The sequence below is a fragment of the Notolepis coatsorum genome (genome assembly GCF_963971535.1).
Source record: "Notolepis coatsorum genome assembly, chromosome: 1".
In the NCBI taxonomy this organism is placed as follows: domain Eukaryota; kingdom Metazoa; phylum Chordata; class Actinopteri; order Aulopiformes; family Paralepididae; genus Notolepis; species Notolepis coatsorum.
Window position 1 is genome coordinate 306,136,884 of NC_140165.1, and position 13,755 is coordinate 306,150,638.

Here is a 13,755-nt window from a genome sequence, read left to right on the forward strand (position 1 = left end):
AGCGCTAGTGTGAAAATAGGATAAAGGCTAAATGTCAAGGCTCGGAGCTCAAAATATCAGAGTCATATTCCGTTTGCACATGAGTGGTATAGTCCTGTTTATGTTTAATTCTGTACTGTAGCCAGTCATGTCCAAAGTCTGGTTGCGAGCCTGGTTCTGGTGGTTCTGAGAACAACAAGAGTACAACTCAGAAACGGAGCAGGCTATTCTCTGTCCTGGCTCCACGGTGGTGGAACAAACACCACCACAGTCAGGACAGCTGAAACCACCACAGTCATGACAACTGAAACCACTTTAGAACACCTAAACACAACAAATGGATGGATTATCCAATGGGGGGTCCGGGAGGGGGGGGTACGAGCTAGAGCATATGTGTGTAGGTTTTTAGATAACAGGTATTAAGGGTATATCCTATATAAGACAATTAACTAAAATGTGATTTCATTGGATGTGCACTGTCAACTAATGCTTGTATATCTTATCGTGTGTTGTCATGTTTGTTTATGTGTTTGTTTAAAAAATTATAAAAAAATAAAATACAAAAATAGAACACCTAAACACACTTTATATTTATTGGCAAAGAATTTGCACTACAACCCATACCTCATTACACCTTACTGTAAATTGTACCTAAATTGTACCCCATCCCATTTCTGCATTGTACTGTATAGTAGTATATTGTATTGTAACTCAGTTACTTTCTACTCTGCATTGTACATTGTATATATGTATATATTGAACACTTTTTGTCTACGTACTTGACTTCTATTTTATACTTACTATACTTTTATACTTATCTATTTTTATCTAGCACACTCTCTGGAGCAAAACAGAAAGAAGCATTTTATATAAAAGTATTCTGTACTTCTGTATGACAACTAATAAAGAATAAAGAAACACTACAGTCAGGACAGCTGAAACCATCACAGCCAGGACAGCTGAAACCACCACAGTCAGGACAACTGAAACCACCACAGTCAGGACAGCTGAAACCATCACAGCCAGGACAGCCGAAACCACCACAGTCAGGACAACTGAAACCACCACAGTCAGGACAGCTGAAACCATCACAGTCAGGACAGCTGAAACCATCACAGTCAGGACAGCTGAAACCCGCCCAACTTTCCTCCATCAACTAAAAACACACTTCTTTGATCAATACCTGATTAAAATAAACATACTGTCTTCTACTATTATGTAATATGCTACTTTGTCTATCTACTATGTACTATGCTACTATACCTGTACTACTACCTACTATGCTAAATGAGTGGAGGTTATTGCATGACAACTAGTGAGGCAGTACTTCACTAGAAATATATATATATATATATATATATATATATATATATATATATATATATATATATATATATATATATATATTATTAATATACATATATATATATATTTATTTATTTATTATTATTATATATTTTTTTAGAAATGTTTTCCTCTGTGAACAATGTCAGTGAATTTGAAAAAAAACAATGCCAGTGCATTTTCTTTTCTTCAAAAATGTCCAAGTGACAGCTCTGAGCTCTCTGACCTGACTGCAGTAATGGCCAGCTGTCAATCACTTACTGCTAAAATAGTTGCACAGGTTGGGCTTAAGAATATAATTATCCAATCAAAATAGGCTATTTGAGTTTAAAAAAGGCAGGTTGTGAGACGGAGCGCACTTGATTGATTGGCGTTCACGTCGTACCACATTGTGTTGACAACCTTCAAATCCAATCAGAGATTGGCCCCAGCTAAACCTACGGAAGTGCAGCTGGACCCTATTGTTGACTGTGTGCAATGTCAGCCTTGAAAGCTGACATAGAAAAGAAGAGATTCATTTGCCTAATATAATAATTCATATTTTAAGATCTTTATTCAATTGTTGAACTTCATGAACTTATTGTGCACTGCATCGTTTGATGATATATATATATTTTTTTATCTCAGTTGAAGTGGTGTAGTTGTAGTTGACGTGAACGTGCCATCTTGGACTGTGTAAGCTAACTTGTAGCTAGCTACTAGCTTAGCAAGCTAGTAGTTTAGTAAGCTCCTGTCCTGTCTTTCTCAATTTTTGTTCCCAAAGTCATCGAAACGTTCACCCAGAGGAAGAACCGCTGTGCTGCCTTCCTCTTCATGTGAGCAGCTACTGCTTTCTGCTGACATTTCGAGACAATCTTAGTTGGCAACTTGGTCCATATATGGGCTTATGCAAGTGCGTGAAGTGAGGGATTCCCCTCTGCAGTCTGCAAGCATCCAGTTTACGGAGACCAGCAGACTTACGACGGAGACCAGAGCGTGTGAGTAACGAGCGATTTGTTTTGGTCCGCTGTGGCCTGTGTGTGTGTGTGTGTGTGCATGTGCGTGTGTGTGTCGTTCATTTCCTATAGTGCTGAGTGATGTGCATGTGAGATTGATCTGGTGATGCGTTCTGTACATCCCGGGCGAAATGACAACAAGTCCCAAGCTGTCGCGCGCAACAGGTGCAAGGGATAAACGTGCAAAACAATCCCAAACGGTTTAGATTTTAAAAGAATAATAACAATAAATAAGATCCGACCATCACTGCAGTGCCAGTGTGAATCCCTGGACTTGTGGGTTGCTTTGTTGAGTTACTTTAGCTAGTCTGGGTGGTCAGTGTGTGTGTGTGTGTGTGTGTGTGTGTGTGTGTGTGTGTGTGTGTGTGTGTGTGTGTGTGTGTGTGTGTGTGTGTGTGTGTGTGTGTGTGTGTGTGTGTGTGTGTGTGTGTGTGTGTGTGTGTGTGTGTGTGTGTGTGTGTGTGTGTGTGTGTGTGTGTGTGTGTGTGTGTGTGTGTGTGTGTGTGGAGGTTATTGCTCTGATGTGGAATGGGATTGATTGATTGATTGAACAGTTTATTAACAGATTGCAGAATGGGTACAGTACAGTACAGCTCAATACATACAATTGTTAAGGGGATGCAGACCAGAGAAAGATTTTCGTCTTGTTTACATCAGGGTCCCCCATTTTCAATTCATCATATGACACACACGACATACAGATAGACAGTACTGCTACATCTATACATTTATGACCTACCAGATTTGCAAATACAGTACCGGTTGTGATACAAAAAGTGTCCAGAAAAAGAGTGTATATACATTTGACGTAGAAACTGTACATTGGAGGAGGTTGGGTAGGTGGGGTGGGGTTGGGTGGGGGGGGGGCTGTACATTGGAGGTGTCGGGGGGACACACACTGTACACTGTACATTGGAATACTGACAAAGCCATACTTGGTCATTTACTGTACAACTGGGTTAAGACATTTGTAGGGGCCAGTTTCGAATTGCAGTCTCACGTAGGTGTTTTTTGAGAGTGTTTTTGAAAGTGGGTAGTGATTCACATTCCTTTACAGCTTTGGGTAGGGCGTTCCACATTGATGTGGCATAATTGCGAAACGTGTTTAGTCCCTTGTTTGAGCCGAATCTGGGTTTAACATGATTTGTGGAGCTCCCTCTGGTGTTGTGATCGTGGTATTCACTAACCTTTGGGAAGTATTTTGACATGTACATGGGTACCTTGGTTGTGTAGTGTATCTCGTTCCAGATTTTGCTGTTTGTGTGGAAGAATGATCTTAGTCCATAATTATTTGTGTAAGCCGGTACTGGAATGAGTGCATGTGGGATTGATGTGGTGATACTTCTTGACTTGTAGCCTATTGTGTCTTGGCAGTAAAGCTGTGAGTGTTGGGGAAGTGTTATTTCTGAGCATAAAATAGAATTTAGTGGCTAGATTTTTTGTGTAGTTCTGAAAGGTTGTGTGAGTGTGTGAGGAAGTGTGAGTGAGAGTGCAGTACAGTGGTGAGTCCAGGATGGACATTTACCATGCATTTTATAAGCTCCTTTTGCATGAAATTGCAAAACAATTGCATGTAGATGTGTTTGAAACAGTGAGGATGAGAAATGGTCTGATCTTGCTGTAAACAAATAGTTTTTGATTTGCCTTCTTGACTAAGCTATTGTTGTGATGTGTGTAAGTGAGGTGTGTGTCAAGAGTTACTCCAAGGTATTTATTACTAGTGCCTGTTGTCTTTAACTGTAGTGTCTGTCTGCTGTCTTCATAACCACACTGTGTCTGTACTTCTTTATTAAATTTTGTTTTATCTCTCCCGTCCTCCCCAATTTTTGAACTCACCAGCCACTACTGACACACACATTGGGGGATGTTTTATAAATATAATATAATAATTTGTGCTTCACCAAAGAATTTGGTCAGCAGCCGCCACTGGTCTATACTAATATGCATCAGCATTGCAGTCGAGTCACAAAATCTCGAGTCCCCAGTGTTCGAGTCCGAGTCCAAGTCCGAGTCACCAAGTCCGAGTTGAGTCCCCATTACCCTAGTTCGAGTCCGAGTCCAAGGCATCAAGGTTGAGTCCACTCACTCACAGTCAAATAGCTGACATACAAATAAAAAAAGTTCTACATTAAACATAAATGACACAGCGGTCACCGTTTCAAAGGGAGTTTATTTACTTTGCCATTAATATAGTCATCAATATCTTATCCCAAATGATTAGGGCCTTTTACAAAAATAAATAACTATTCATCAATTAACAAGTCCGAGTCATCGTCTGCACCTTCCGAGTCCGAATGCAGTTAAAGCTTGAGTCCAAGTCCAAAATGGTGCTTTTGGCTGGATAGGAAAATGTTGAGATATTATCTCTAAAACCTTTACAACTATTGCAGTTTCATGAACGTACTGTATAAAGCAATCATCAAAAGCAACTATAAATATGACACTTTCCCATTATTTCCATCACATTTTGTTTTATTTGTCACATATAAGGTAGGCTACATGTACATTATAGTGAAATTCTTGGTTCTGTATGACCCTCCTGAGATTGTGCTTCATACAGTAAAATGTAAAAGAATGAAGACCAAGCACTATACAAAATATACATTATACAAAACTAAAATGTACAAAATGCAAGAACAAAATGCAAAGATTTAGTATAAGAGGTTGTGCAAATCTTTAGGAATAAATAGATAGAATATGGTGTGGTGTTAAAAAGTGTTTATAGTGTCTAAAGTTAATGTTAAAGGTGAATGTTTAAAGTGAGTGTGTACATGTGGATGTTGTGTGTAATGATTGCAGAATGGATGAGTTAGTGTTATAGTGAGTCCACATTGAGCATCCTGATGGCCTGGGGATAGAAGCTACTCTTGAGTCTCTCTGTGCTGGCAATGAGACTCCGGTAGCGCTTGCCTGACCGAGGAAGTTGTTTCGGTAGAGTCTTTGACCATTCTTTTAGCCTTGGCTCTGCAACGCCTAGTGTTTAAAATCTCTTACCACGCAACGACCCGCCGGCGGGACCTTTTTAGGACGATTTGCCCACCGGCACTTTGGCGACCCCTAGTGGCTCGGGTGTGCATATTTTGTAATACAATATATATATCGAATTGAAGGCTTATTTGTTGCCTGTCGATAGCGACAAAATCCGACAAAATCCGACAAAATCCGTTCAGCGGTTCTCGAGTTACATGCCGGTATTTGAGGCTTGTGCAAAGTACACGGTATTGCGCAAAATATCACTCCCGACTCTTGGGGCTCTAGTTCCGTCAATCTAGATCCGATCTCAAAAATGATTGTGGGGGGTTGTAGCCAATGAGTGTGGCTTTCCAATGATACCCCATCTGGGGATGTATGATCTAGGATCCAGGTGAAAAACTAACAAGCAAAGACAGGAAGAGAATGAATTGAAGTCTATGAGAAAACTGAGTCTTTCATTGTACACAGTTTACCAAAATCACTCCTAATCACTCATTTCTGAATGGATCTTTATGACATTTGGAGATTACTACATAAGGCTTCAGGCTATGGGTCCGTCTGGATTTGTAAGCCATTCCACCTTCTGGGGAAATACTACCTCTGGACTACTAACTACTACAGAAAAACTTGAGTAACAAGTTTTTCTACAACTCAAGTTCAGATCTATGTTACTCTATTACGTTAGCACTAAAATTGAATTTTCTTTCTGGAATCAGAAACGTCAGAATGTCATCTTTCAAAAGAGACCAGGCTCATGCATGTGCTATAAGTATAAAGTATGTTGTTTTGGTTTGCAAAAAAAGTATGCAGTCCTCAAAAATGAAAACTAAAAAGGCCACTTTTGGGGGCGCAGGTTAAGAGGTGTTAATGTCCTGGAGAGTGGGAAGCCCACCTCCGATGGTGTGTTCGGCTAATCAAGCCACTCTCTGCGGTCGTGTGCGGTGCTATTCCCAAACCAGGAGTTGATGTTACCAGTCAGGATGCTCTCTATTGTGCATGATAGAAGTCCCTTAAGATCTTCTGACTCACTTTGAACGTCCTTAGACGCCTAAGGAAGTAGAGGCGCTGCCGTGCCTTCTTGACTACTTAGTCAAGTACACCAAGCTACTAAAAATACTTTAACAGACATGTTCTCAAAATGATATATTCCCTTCATGCAAAACTTTCTTTTTCATGGTACTTCATAACAAAAATAGCTGGTAATTTACATAAGCTATTTTTTTTTTTAAATACTGTATATATTAGGGCTGTCAATCGATTAAAATATCTAATTGCATGATTGTAATATGTAATCATATTATTCTCACATTTCTTATCTGTTCAAAATGTACCTTATAGGGATATTATCAACATTAGAGTAGACAGATGTGCTTGCTTTATGCAAATGTTTATTAAATGAAATAAATAACCAAAGTGACAAATATTGTCCAGAGAAATCCTTTACCAACTACCAACTATTAATTACCAACTATTTAGTTACTCTAAATGAACTCTAAATCCACTGAGAGAAACAGTGTTCTAACATGCAACGTGCAAAAAAAAAAAAAAAAAATATATATATATATATATATATATATATATATATATATATATATATATATATATATATATATATATACAGTATATTAGTGAATTGAAATATGTTAACAAAATATATAAAAGTCATAATAAAAATATATGATTTATTTCATATCTTATTCAACAGGGGTAACTCCCCTTAATGAGTCCCAAGGCAAGACCACATTTACCTGAACCTTGCCGTTACAAGTTGCTTTGACGAAAAAGCTCTTTTCATTATCATAAAATGAAACATATAAAGTGCAAAAAAAGGAAGTTCAAAGTTCAAGCCTGCCGATGCATCACGGATTCAAGCGATGAAATACAAGAATCTTATAGAAGTGGTACTTTTAATTTCGATACAGTACTTGCATACATTCAGTATCAAATACCTTTATTCAGAATCAGCTGACTGAGTTAGAATTATTTTCAGAGCACCATATGTATCTGGGTACTTCCACTCTTACCGCAGTAAGAGGACTTGTGTACTTCACTGAACAAGTGCCTCTCGGTACATAGCACCGATGGCGTGCCTTGGAGACAAATAGATATTTAGACAACAATGGCCAGATCAAAACTGGCATTTGACATTGGATACCCCTAAAGTAATCTAACATGCACCTTTTTTAGGTTGTACTCACATAGAGTATTGTCGTGCTATCCCGTGGGGATGCAGGAAAGTTAGAAGGTCCTTTCATATGTTGTGACGCAGCACAAAAGACCCAGGATTTCTCTCAGATAGGTGTGTCTTTTATTCACAGACTGTGAGAGAACTGGAAGGAAACTTGCTACTGTACAGTATATTCAATTTAAAGCCCGGGGCAGTGTAAAACTGATCTGTTACCAGACGTGATTGTACAGAACAATGACCAAAGAATGCCAAAGGAAACCTTAAGCGCAAAATAGGCGTTTTTTTTTAATAATCTATGTTTGTGCCGTATATACACTGCTGTTTTGTGTGCTAACCACCCTGGCCGTACCCAAGATAACGATCAATACAAATGATCATATCTTAATTGCCGTACTGTATGTACCCTGCACCGTTTAGCTAACCACTGTTCTGGAGAGGGAGGGGAAAAAAGAGAAAAGGGAAAAACAAATCTCACAGGAAAACATACACAGGGTTCCCACGCTCGTGAAAATACTGGAAAAGTTATACCATTACTGTTACTGGAAATGGTTAGGAATGAACAGAATGTTTAGGAAAGGTTTTGAATATATAAGTAACGGATGGTATCGTGAAGCGCAGTCAAGAAGGGCTGGGGTGAGTAGCGGTGCTATGGGTTAAACTCACTCTCACATCCTCAAAAGACGCATAGACACGGTACAAAGAAGTTAGTTCACTTCTTGGTATAGCGGTCTGTGTTGTTGCCCGCGGCGTGGGAGACCCGGGTTCGAAACTCCCTCGGGGCATCGTGTGGAAGGATCACACTACCCCCCTTAGATCCTATCCTGGAGAATTACCAAGGGCGGCTGGGTGGCGCAGCAGACATTGCGCTCGTCACCAACGCAAGAGACACCGGTCTCGAATCCGGCTGTCAGCGTTGCCTCCAGCTTGGGCCGGCCGTCATACTAACTCAATTGGCAGAGTTAGCGGGAGGGAAGTCGAAGGGTGGTAGTCTGGTCGTTGTAAACAGCGACTCCTACAGGTCGGTCAGGGCGCCTGCACAGCAGAGACAGGAAAATGGCGGGGGCAGTGTGAGCCTCCTACACGTTACTCCTCGCCAATGAGAGTCCGCGCTGGCAGGTGAAAAGATGTGAAAAGATGTGACTGGCTGCCTCCACATGTATCGGAGGGGACATGTGATGGGCTTCTATCCTCCCTACGACCGGCCAGTGGGGGGCACATGCGAGCAATGATCAGGGGAGGGGAGGGAGAATTGGCACCAGAGGAAATTGGGATGGGAGAAAAATCACAGAAAAAAGGGAGAGAAAAAGTAGATACAAAAAAAAGAGGAGAATTACCTGAGCCAAAGATCCACTTTTTTCCAATGAGAATTCCAGAACATAGCCAAGCAAGTCATCTCTTCCTTAGTCCAATACCAAACCGATGAGCCAAGACTCATGGAGCTACCATTCATACCACGGTGGAGACGGTGGAGGAGGTCGTGGACTTCAGGAAGAACCCAGATTCACTCTCCCCTTCACCCCAAAAGACCTTTCTACTTTTTAACTTTTCTACTGTACTATAATGTTTATTGCCTGTATTTATGTCTTTAGTTTCTACTATTACCATACCCATACCTGTACCTCCCCCCCCCATGTTGCTATGATGCCTGAATTTCCCCAAGGGGATCAATAAAGGAATACCTTATCTTATCTCCCCAGTCGACACCGTGGAGTCCTTTCACTTCCTCCGCACCATCATCTCCCAGAGGACCATCAGTTCCCTCACTGGAAAAACACAACAACAGAGGATGAGCTTCCTGAGGCAACTGAAGAAGTTCAAACTGCAGGTGACGTCTTTACTGCCATCTTCATCACCTCCTCTATCCCCATCTGGTACGCCGCGGCCACTGCCGAGGACGAGGACAGACTGCGCTATATCATACACTCTGCTGAGAAGGTGATTGGCTGCTATCTGCCATCTCGCCAGGGGCTGTATCATGCCTCCAGGGCACTAAGGCATCTGTCTGAAACACTCCCCTCTGGCAGGAGGCTGCGGGGCCAAAATATCATGCCACAAGAACAGGTTCTACCCCTCTGCAGTGTGGGCCTCATCAACAAGCCTCCCCCACTGACACTACATGTCACATTAACAGACAGTCTCCACAAATGACTGTCAACCTTTGCACATTCCCTGATTAATAACTTGCACATTCCTGCACAAACTATACAGCTTTTCTGTAAATCTATTCTATTTACATTTTTTTTTATCTTATTCCTATTTTATATTTCTGTAGTACTTGTTTCACCTGCAGTACTTGTTTTCTAGTAATTATACTTTCTTACTTTTCTCTATGTTTATTGTATGCACCAACTTACAGAGACAAATACCCTGTATCGTGCAAAAGTACTTTTGTGAATTTCTTTTTAAATTTTGATCCTGATTCTGATGAGTGAGGACATGTACAAGCTCATCAAAGGTAATTATTACCCATTCTATATTATTTCAACTGATACTAATCAGATGATCAATCACACAAGTCACAACATCGTTTTAATTTTGGCCAATTCACTAAATTGAAATGGTTATATGGTTAATGGAACTAACAATTTAGTTCAGCTGTAGAAGTGATGAATGTAATATAGTGTATACTGTCATTAAGCCTTAAGGTCCCCCTATAGGACCCCCTGCTTTTCTTTATCATAAATCGATCAATAGAGACCGTATTAGATTCCCAATTATCATATAATGGGGTATCATTGGAAAGCCACACTCATTGGCTACAACCCTGTGCAAAGATTTTCGAGATCGCCAAATGATTGACGGAACTAGAGCCCCGGGAGTAATGTTAATGTGGTAATGTGGTAATGTGTACTTTTGCGTACTTTGGGCCACGCCTCACATATCGGCATGTAACTCGAGAACCGCTGAACGGATTTTGTCACCTGAAAGGGCAATCGACAGGCAACAAATAGGGCTTTAATTCTATCTATATATTGTATTAAAAGAAATGCACACCCGAGCCACTAGAGGTCGGCAAAGAATGTGGGCCCTTGGATGTTAAGAGGTTAATGTTTTTAAATATTTTTTTTTGTTGCAAAGAGTAAAGACCATAACCCTATCAAAAACAGTAGTCAAAGTGTATATTTTCATTTTACCGATGTTTTATACGATTTATCGGAAATACGAATTTATCGGAAAATGCTAATTATCGTAAAAACCGCAAGGAAATGACTAAATCCAGATTCAACCCTGCCATTGGAAAGAGGAGCATTTTCCCTATCCATAGATGTATGATTTGGCCATAATAAGGTCAAGTTCAAGGTCAAATATGAATTTATAATTAAAATCGATTATCATTCATTACTGTATCTACAAATCCTTCTGTTTAATCATCTTCCCTTTATTCATTTGCTTAGATTTTTTGTACACATGATCTCAATAAGGTGGTGAATGAGCTCAGTGAGCATTTTCTCCTACCCGTATCAATTTTTTATCAAAGATGCAAAAATCATAAATCATTATTTATATTCTCCTTTTCTTCATTACAATTTACTCAGCCTAGTAACAGACACAATATTTCTGACACTGGAAATACATACCCCCAGGTCCCTAGATGTTCCTTGATACCAAGAACATGCAAATTGACCTTGCAGAAGTGGAGCAATCTTCCATTTACTTAGGCATGTACCTTTAGGCGAAAACGGTCTACAGATTATGCCTTTAATCCAGAGGTAACACCATCTTTAAAATAAGTACAACATTGATATATCTATTTATATCTATATTCGTACATGAAGAGTATGAGATAGCTTGAGTGGCCAGATATTAGACAGATATTACATCTCGATTACTGGCTTTGATATTTATCATACTCAAAACCCCTATTCTGGCCTCAAAATGTAATCCCACAAATAAAGATCTTTGGCAATAATATCCAGTTTTGCTTTAGTGTTTAATTACAGCTCCGTGAAATGATGTAATAAAATTAAATAGCAATACCTTGTCTTATATAGGGACTGCTATACCTTATCATTTCATTGAGCTGTAATTAACACAACACAAGGATTCAAAGTCCCCAATGACATCACTACTGGCCACATTCTAACTCCTTTACTCTCAATGTCAAACTAAATCAATATTTAAAAAAAAAAAAAAAAAAAAACACTAACCTTCTTATTGTCATGCACTCTTCCTAATATACTAACATACACTCAACACTGTAGCACTCAAGTCTGAACACTTGAACATTGTTACTCAGCTGAGTTGTACCCTTCCTACTGACTTGTTGTACAAAACTTGCAAGTCGCTTTGGATAAAAGCATCAGCTAAATCACTAAATGTAAATGTAAATTAATGTCTGCAAAACTGTGAGTTTTTGAATGTGTGTGAGATTATGTGCAAAATAAATCAGCATTCATTTTGGTGAAGTGCCCCCTTTAAAACCAAAGGAGCCAGTAAACTCAGATTAAGGATTGGGCCTTTAATAGTTTGTTAATTTTCTCACGAGAAGTACTTAACGAGAATCTTTGACTGAAATAATGCTAACGAATGATGACATAGTCAGCAATCACGAAAATATGTTTTGTATTCTGCTTCATTGTGTCTGCAGAGCTCATGGACCGTTTCATCAAAGAGAAGACAATTAAATGAAAGAGGCTCAGTAGACAAAATGCTTTAGATGCTTTTTGATCAAACGAGTGAACACAAGGATGTTTTATTTTGCAGCTTTAGAATGTAGGGTGGAAATTACCTCCTTCACCACCACCTTGGGCTATGCAGGCTCAATGGCTGCCATTATACACTGGCACCCGGCACCGATCACACTACACAATGGCTGAAAGGCTGAGGAGACAGGAATTGATATCAGCCAATTAAATGGGAGGGATAATTAGGTGACCTTGTTGTCAGAGATCTGATTGGGAATTTGGCCAAGAACACCACTTTCAATGTGGTGTCAAGTCCCCAGATAACACTTAAGTCACACATACAGTGACTTCAGACTTGACTATGATTTTTCTTTTGTGCATTAACATTAATAAGGAAATGTCTGACGAGTTGAATGTCATTCCTTGGATGTAGGACCTTGGCCTATAGCTATACTGTAGCTGTATCTTAAAAAGGAGGCCACATATAGTTATTAAGGAAAGCTTTCATTGTGTGTGTTTTTCATATTGCATTGCAATAGCCTGTTTAAAGTGATCATATACCTTAGTTGTATACCTTACAACTAATCAACACCGATATGCTTTAGATAAAGGAGTGATGATAATACAGTACATGGTTTGAATTCCTTAGATATATAGCCATGCCATGTTCTAAGCAGACCGAATGTCATGCAGCGGATATTAGAACGCTCATTACAACCATAAGAGACTTGAGTCTTTACTTGGACTTGTGACCAAAGCCTTGAGACTTGACTTGTCTTGCATCTCTGTGACCACTTCAGGGCAGTTGGAGGAGAGAGTAGAGTATAAGGTTCAGATCACAGAGGAACTGCTGCAGGGGGGGAAGGCAGAAGTATTGTGCTATACCTTGATGAGCGAAAGAGAGAGAGAAGTAGAAAGACGCTTGGAGGCAACCGGTGGAGGCACGGTGGAGGCAACCATGCAAGGTGCCAACCTGCTCATCGGGAGCAGTTACGGGGTTAAATGTCTTGCTCAATGACACTTCGACACGCTGCCGGAAGGAGCCGGAATCTAACCGGGAACCGCCGCTCCATTTTATTTTATAATGCTTCTGTCTTCAATGACCTCTGTTTTATAATGCTTCTGTCTTCAAGGACCTCTGTTTTATAATGCTTCTGTCTTCAAGGACCTCTGTTTTATAATGCTTCTGTCTTCAATGACCTCTGTTTTATAATGCTTCTGTCTTCAATGACCTCTGTTTTGTAATGCTTCTGTCTTCAAGGACCTCTGTTTTATAATGCTTCTGTCTTCAAGGACCTCTGTCTTATAATGCTTCGGTCTTCAAGGACCTCTGTTTTATAATGCTTCTGTCTTCAAGGACCTCTGTTTTATAATGATTCTGTCTTCAAGGACCTCTGTTTTATAATGCTTCTGTCTTCAAGGACCTCTATTTTATAATGCTTCTGTCCCAAGGACCTCTGTTTTATAACGCTTCTGTCTTCAATGACCTCTGTTTTATAATGCTTCTGTCTTCAAGGACCTCTGTTTTATAACGCTTCTGTCTTCAATGACCTCTGTTTTATAATGCTTCTGTCTTCAAGGACCTCTGTTTTATAATGCTTCTGTCTTCAAGGACCTCTGTTTTATAACGCTTCTGTCTTCAAGGACCTCT

At 39.8% G+C, this 13,755-nt stretch overlaps 2 protein-coding genes across 2 annotated transcripts in view; one reads left to right on the plus strand and one right to left on the minus strand.

Moving 5' to 3' along the window:
• The window catches only part of LOC311239021 (heat shock cognate 70 kDa protein-like), a 50,273-nt gene extending 41,031 nt beyond the window's left edge, over positions 1–9,242 (minus strand). The window contains exon 1 of the mRNA XM_084327241.1: positions 9,159–9,242. The gene's annotated coding sequence lies outside the window, so the exon portion shown is untranslated. The remainder of the gene's footprint in view (positions 1–9,158) is intronic.
• Positions 1–13,755, plus strand: part of LOC311225652 (zona pellucida-like domain-containing protein 1) — a gene marked incomplete at both ends in the record, with an annotated part of 35,530 nt that overhangs the window by 4,286 nt on the left and 17,489 nt on the right. Inside the window, one exon of the mRNA XM_084311039.1 lies at positions 9,177–9,350. Within this exon, the coding sequence (XP_084167165.1) occupies positions 9,177–9,350 (174 nt within the window). The remainder of the gene's footprint in view (positions 1–9,176; positions 9,351–13,755) is intronic.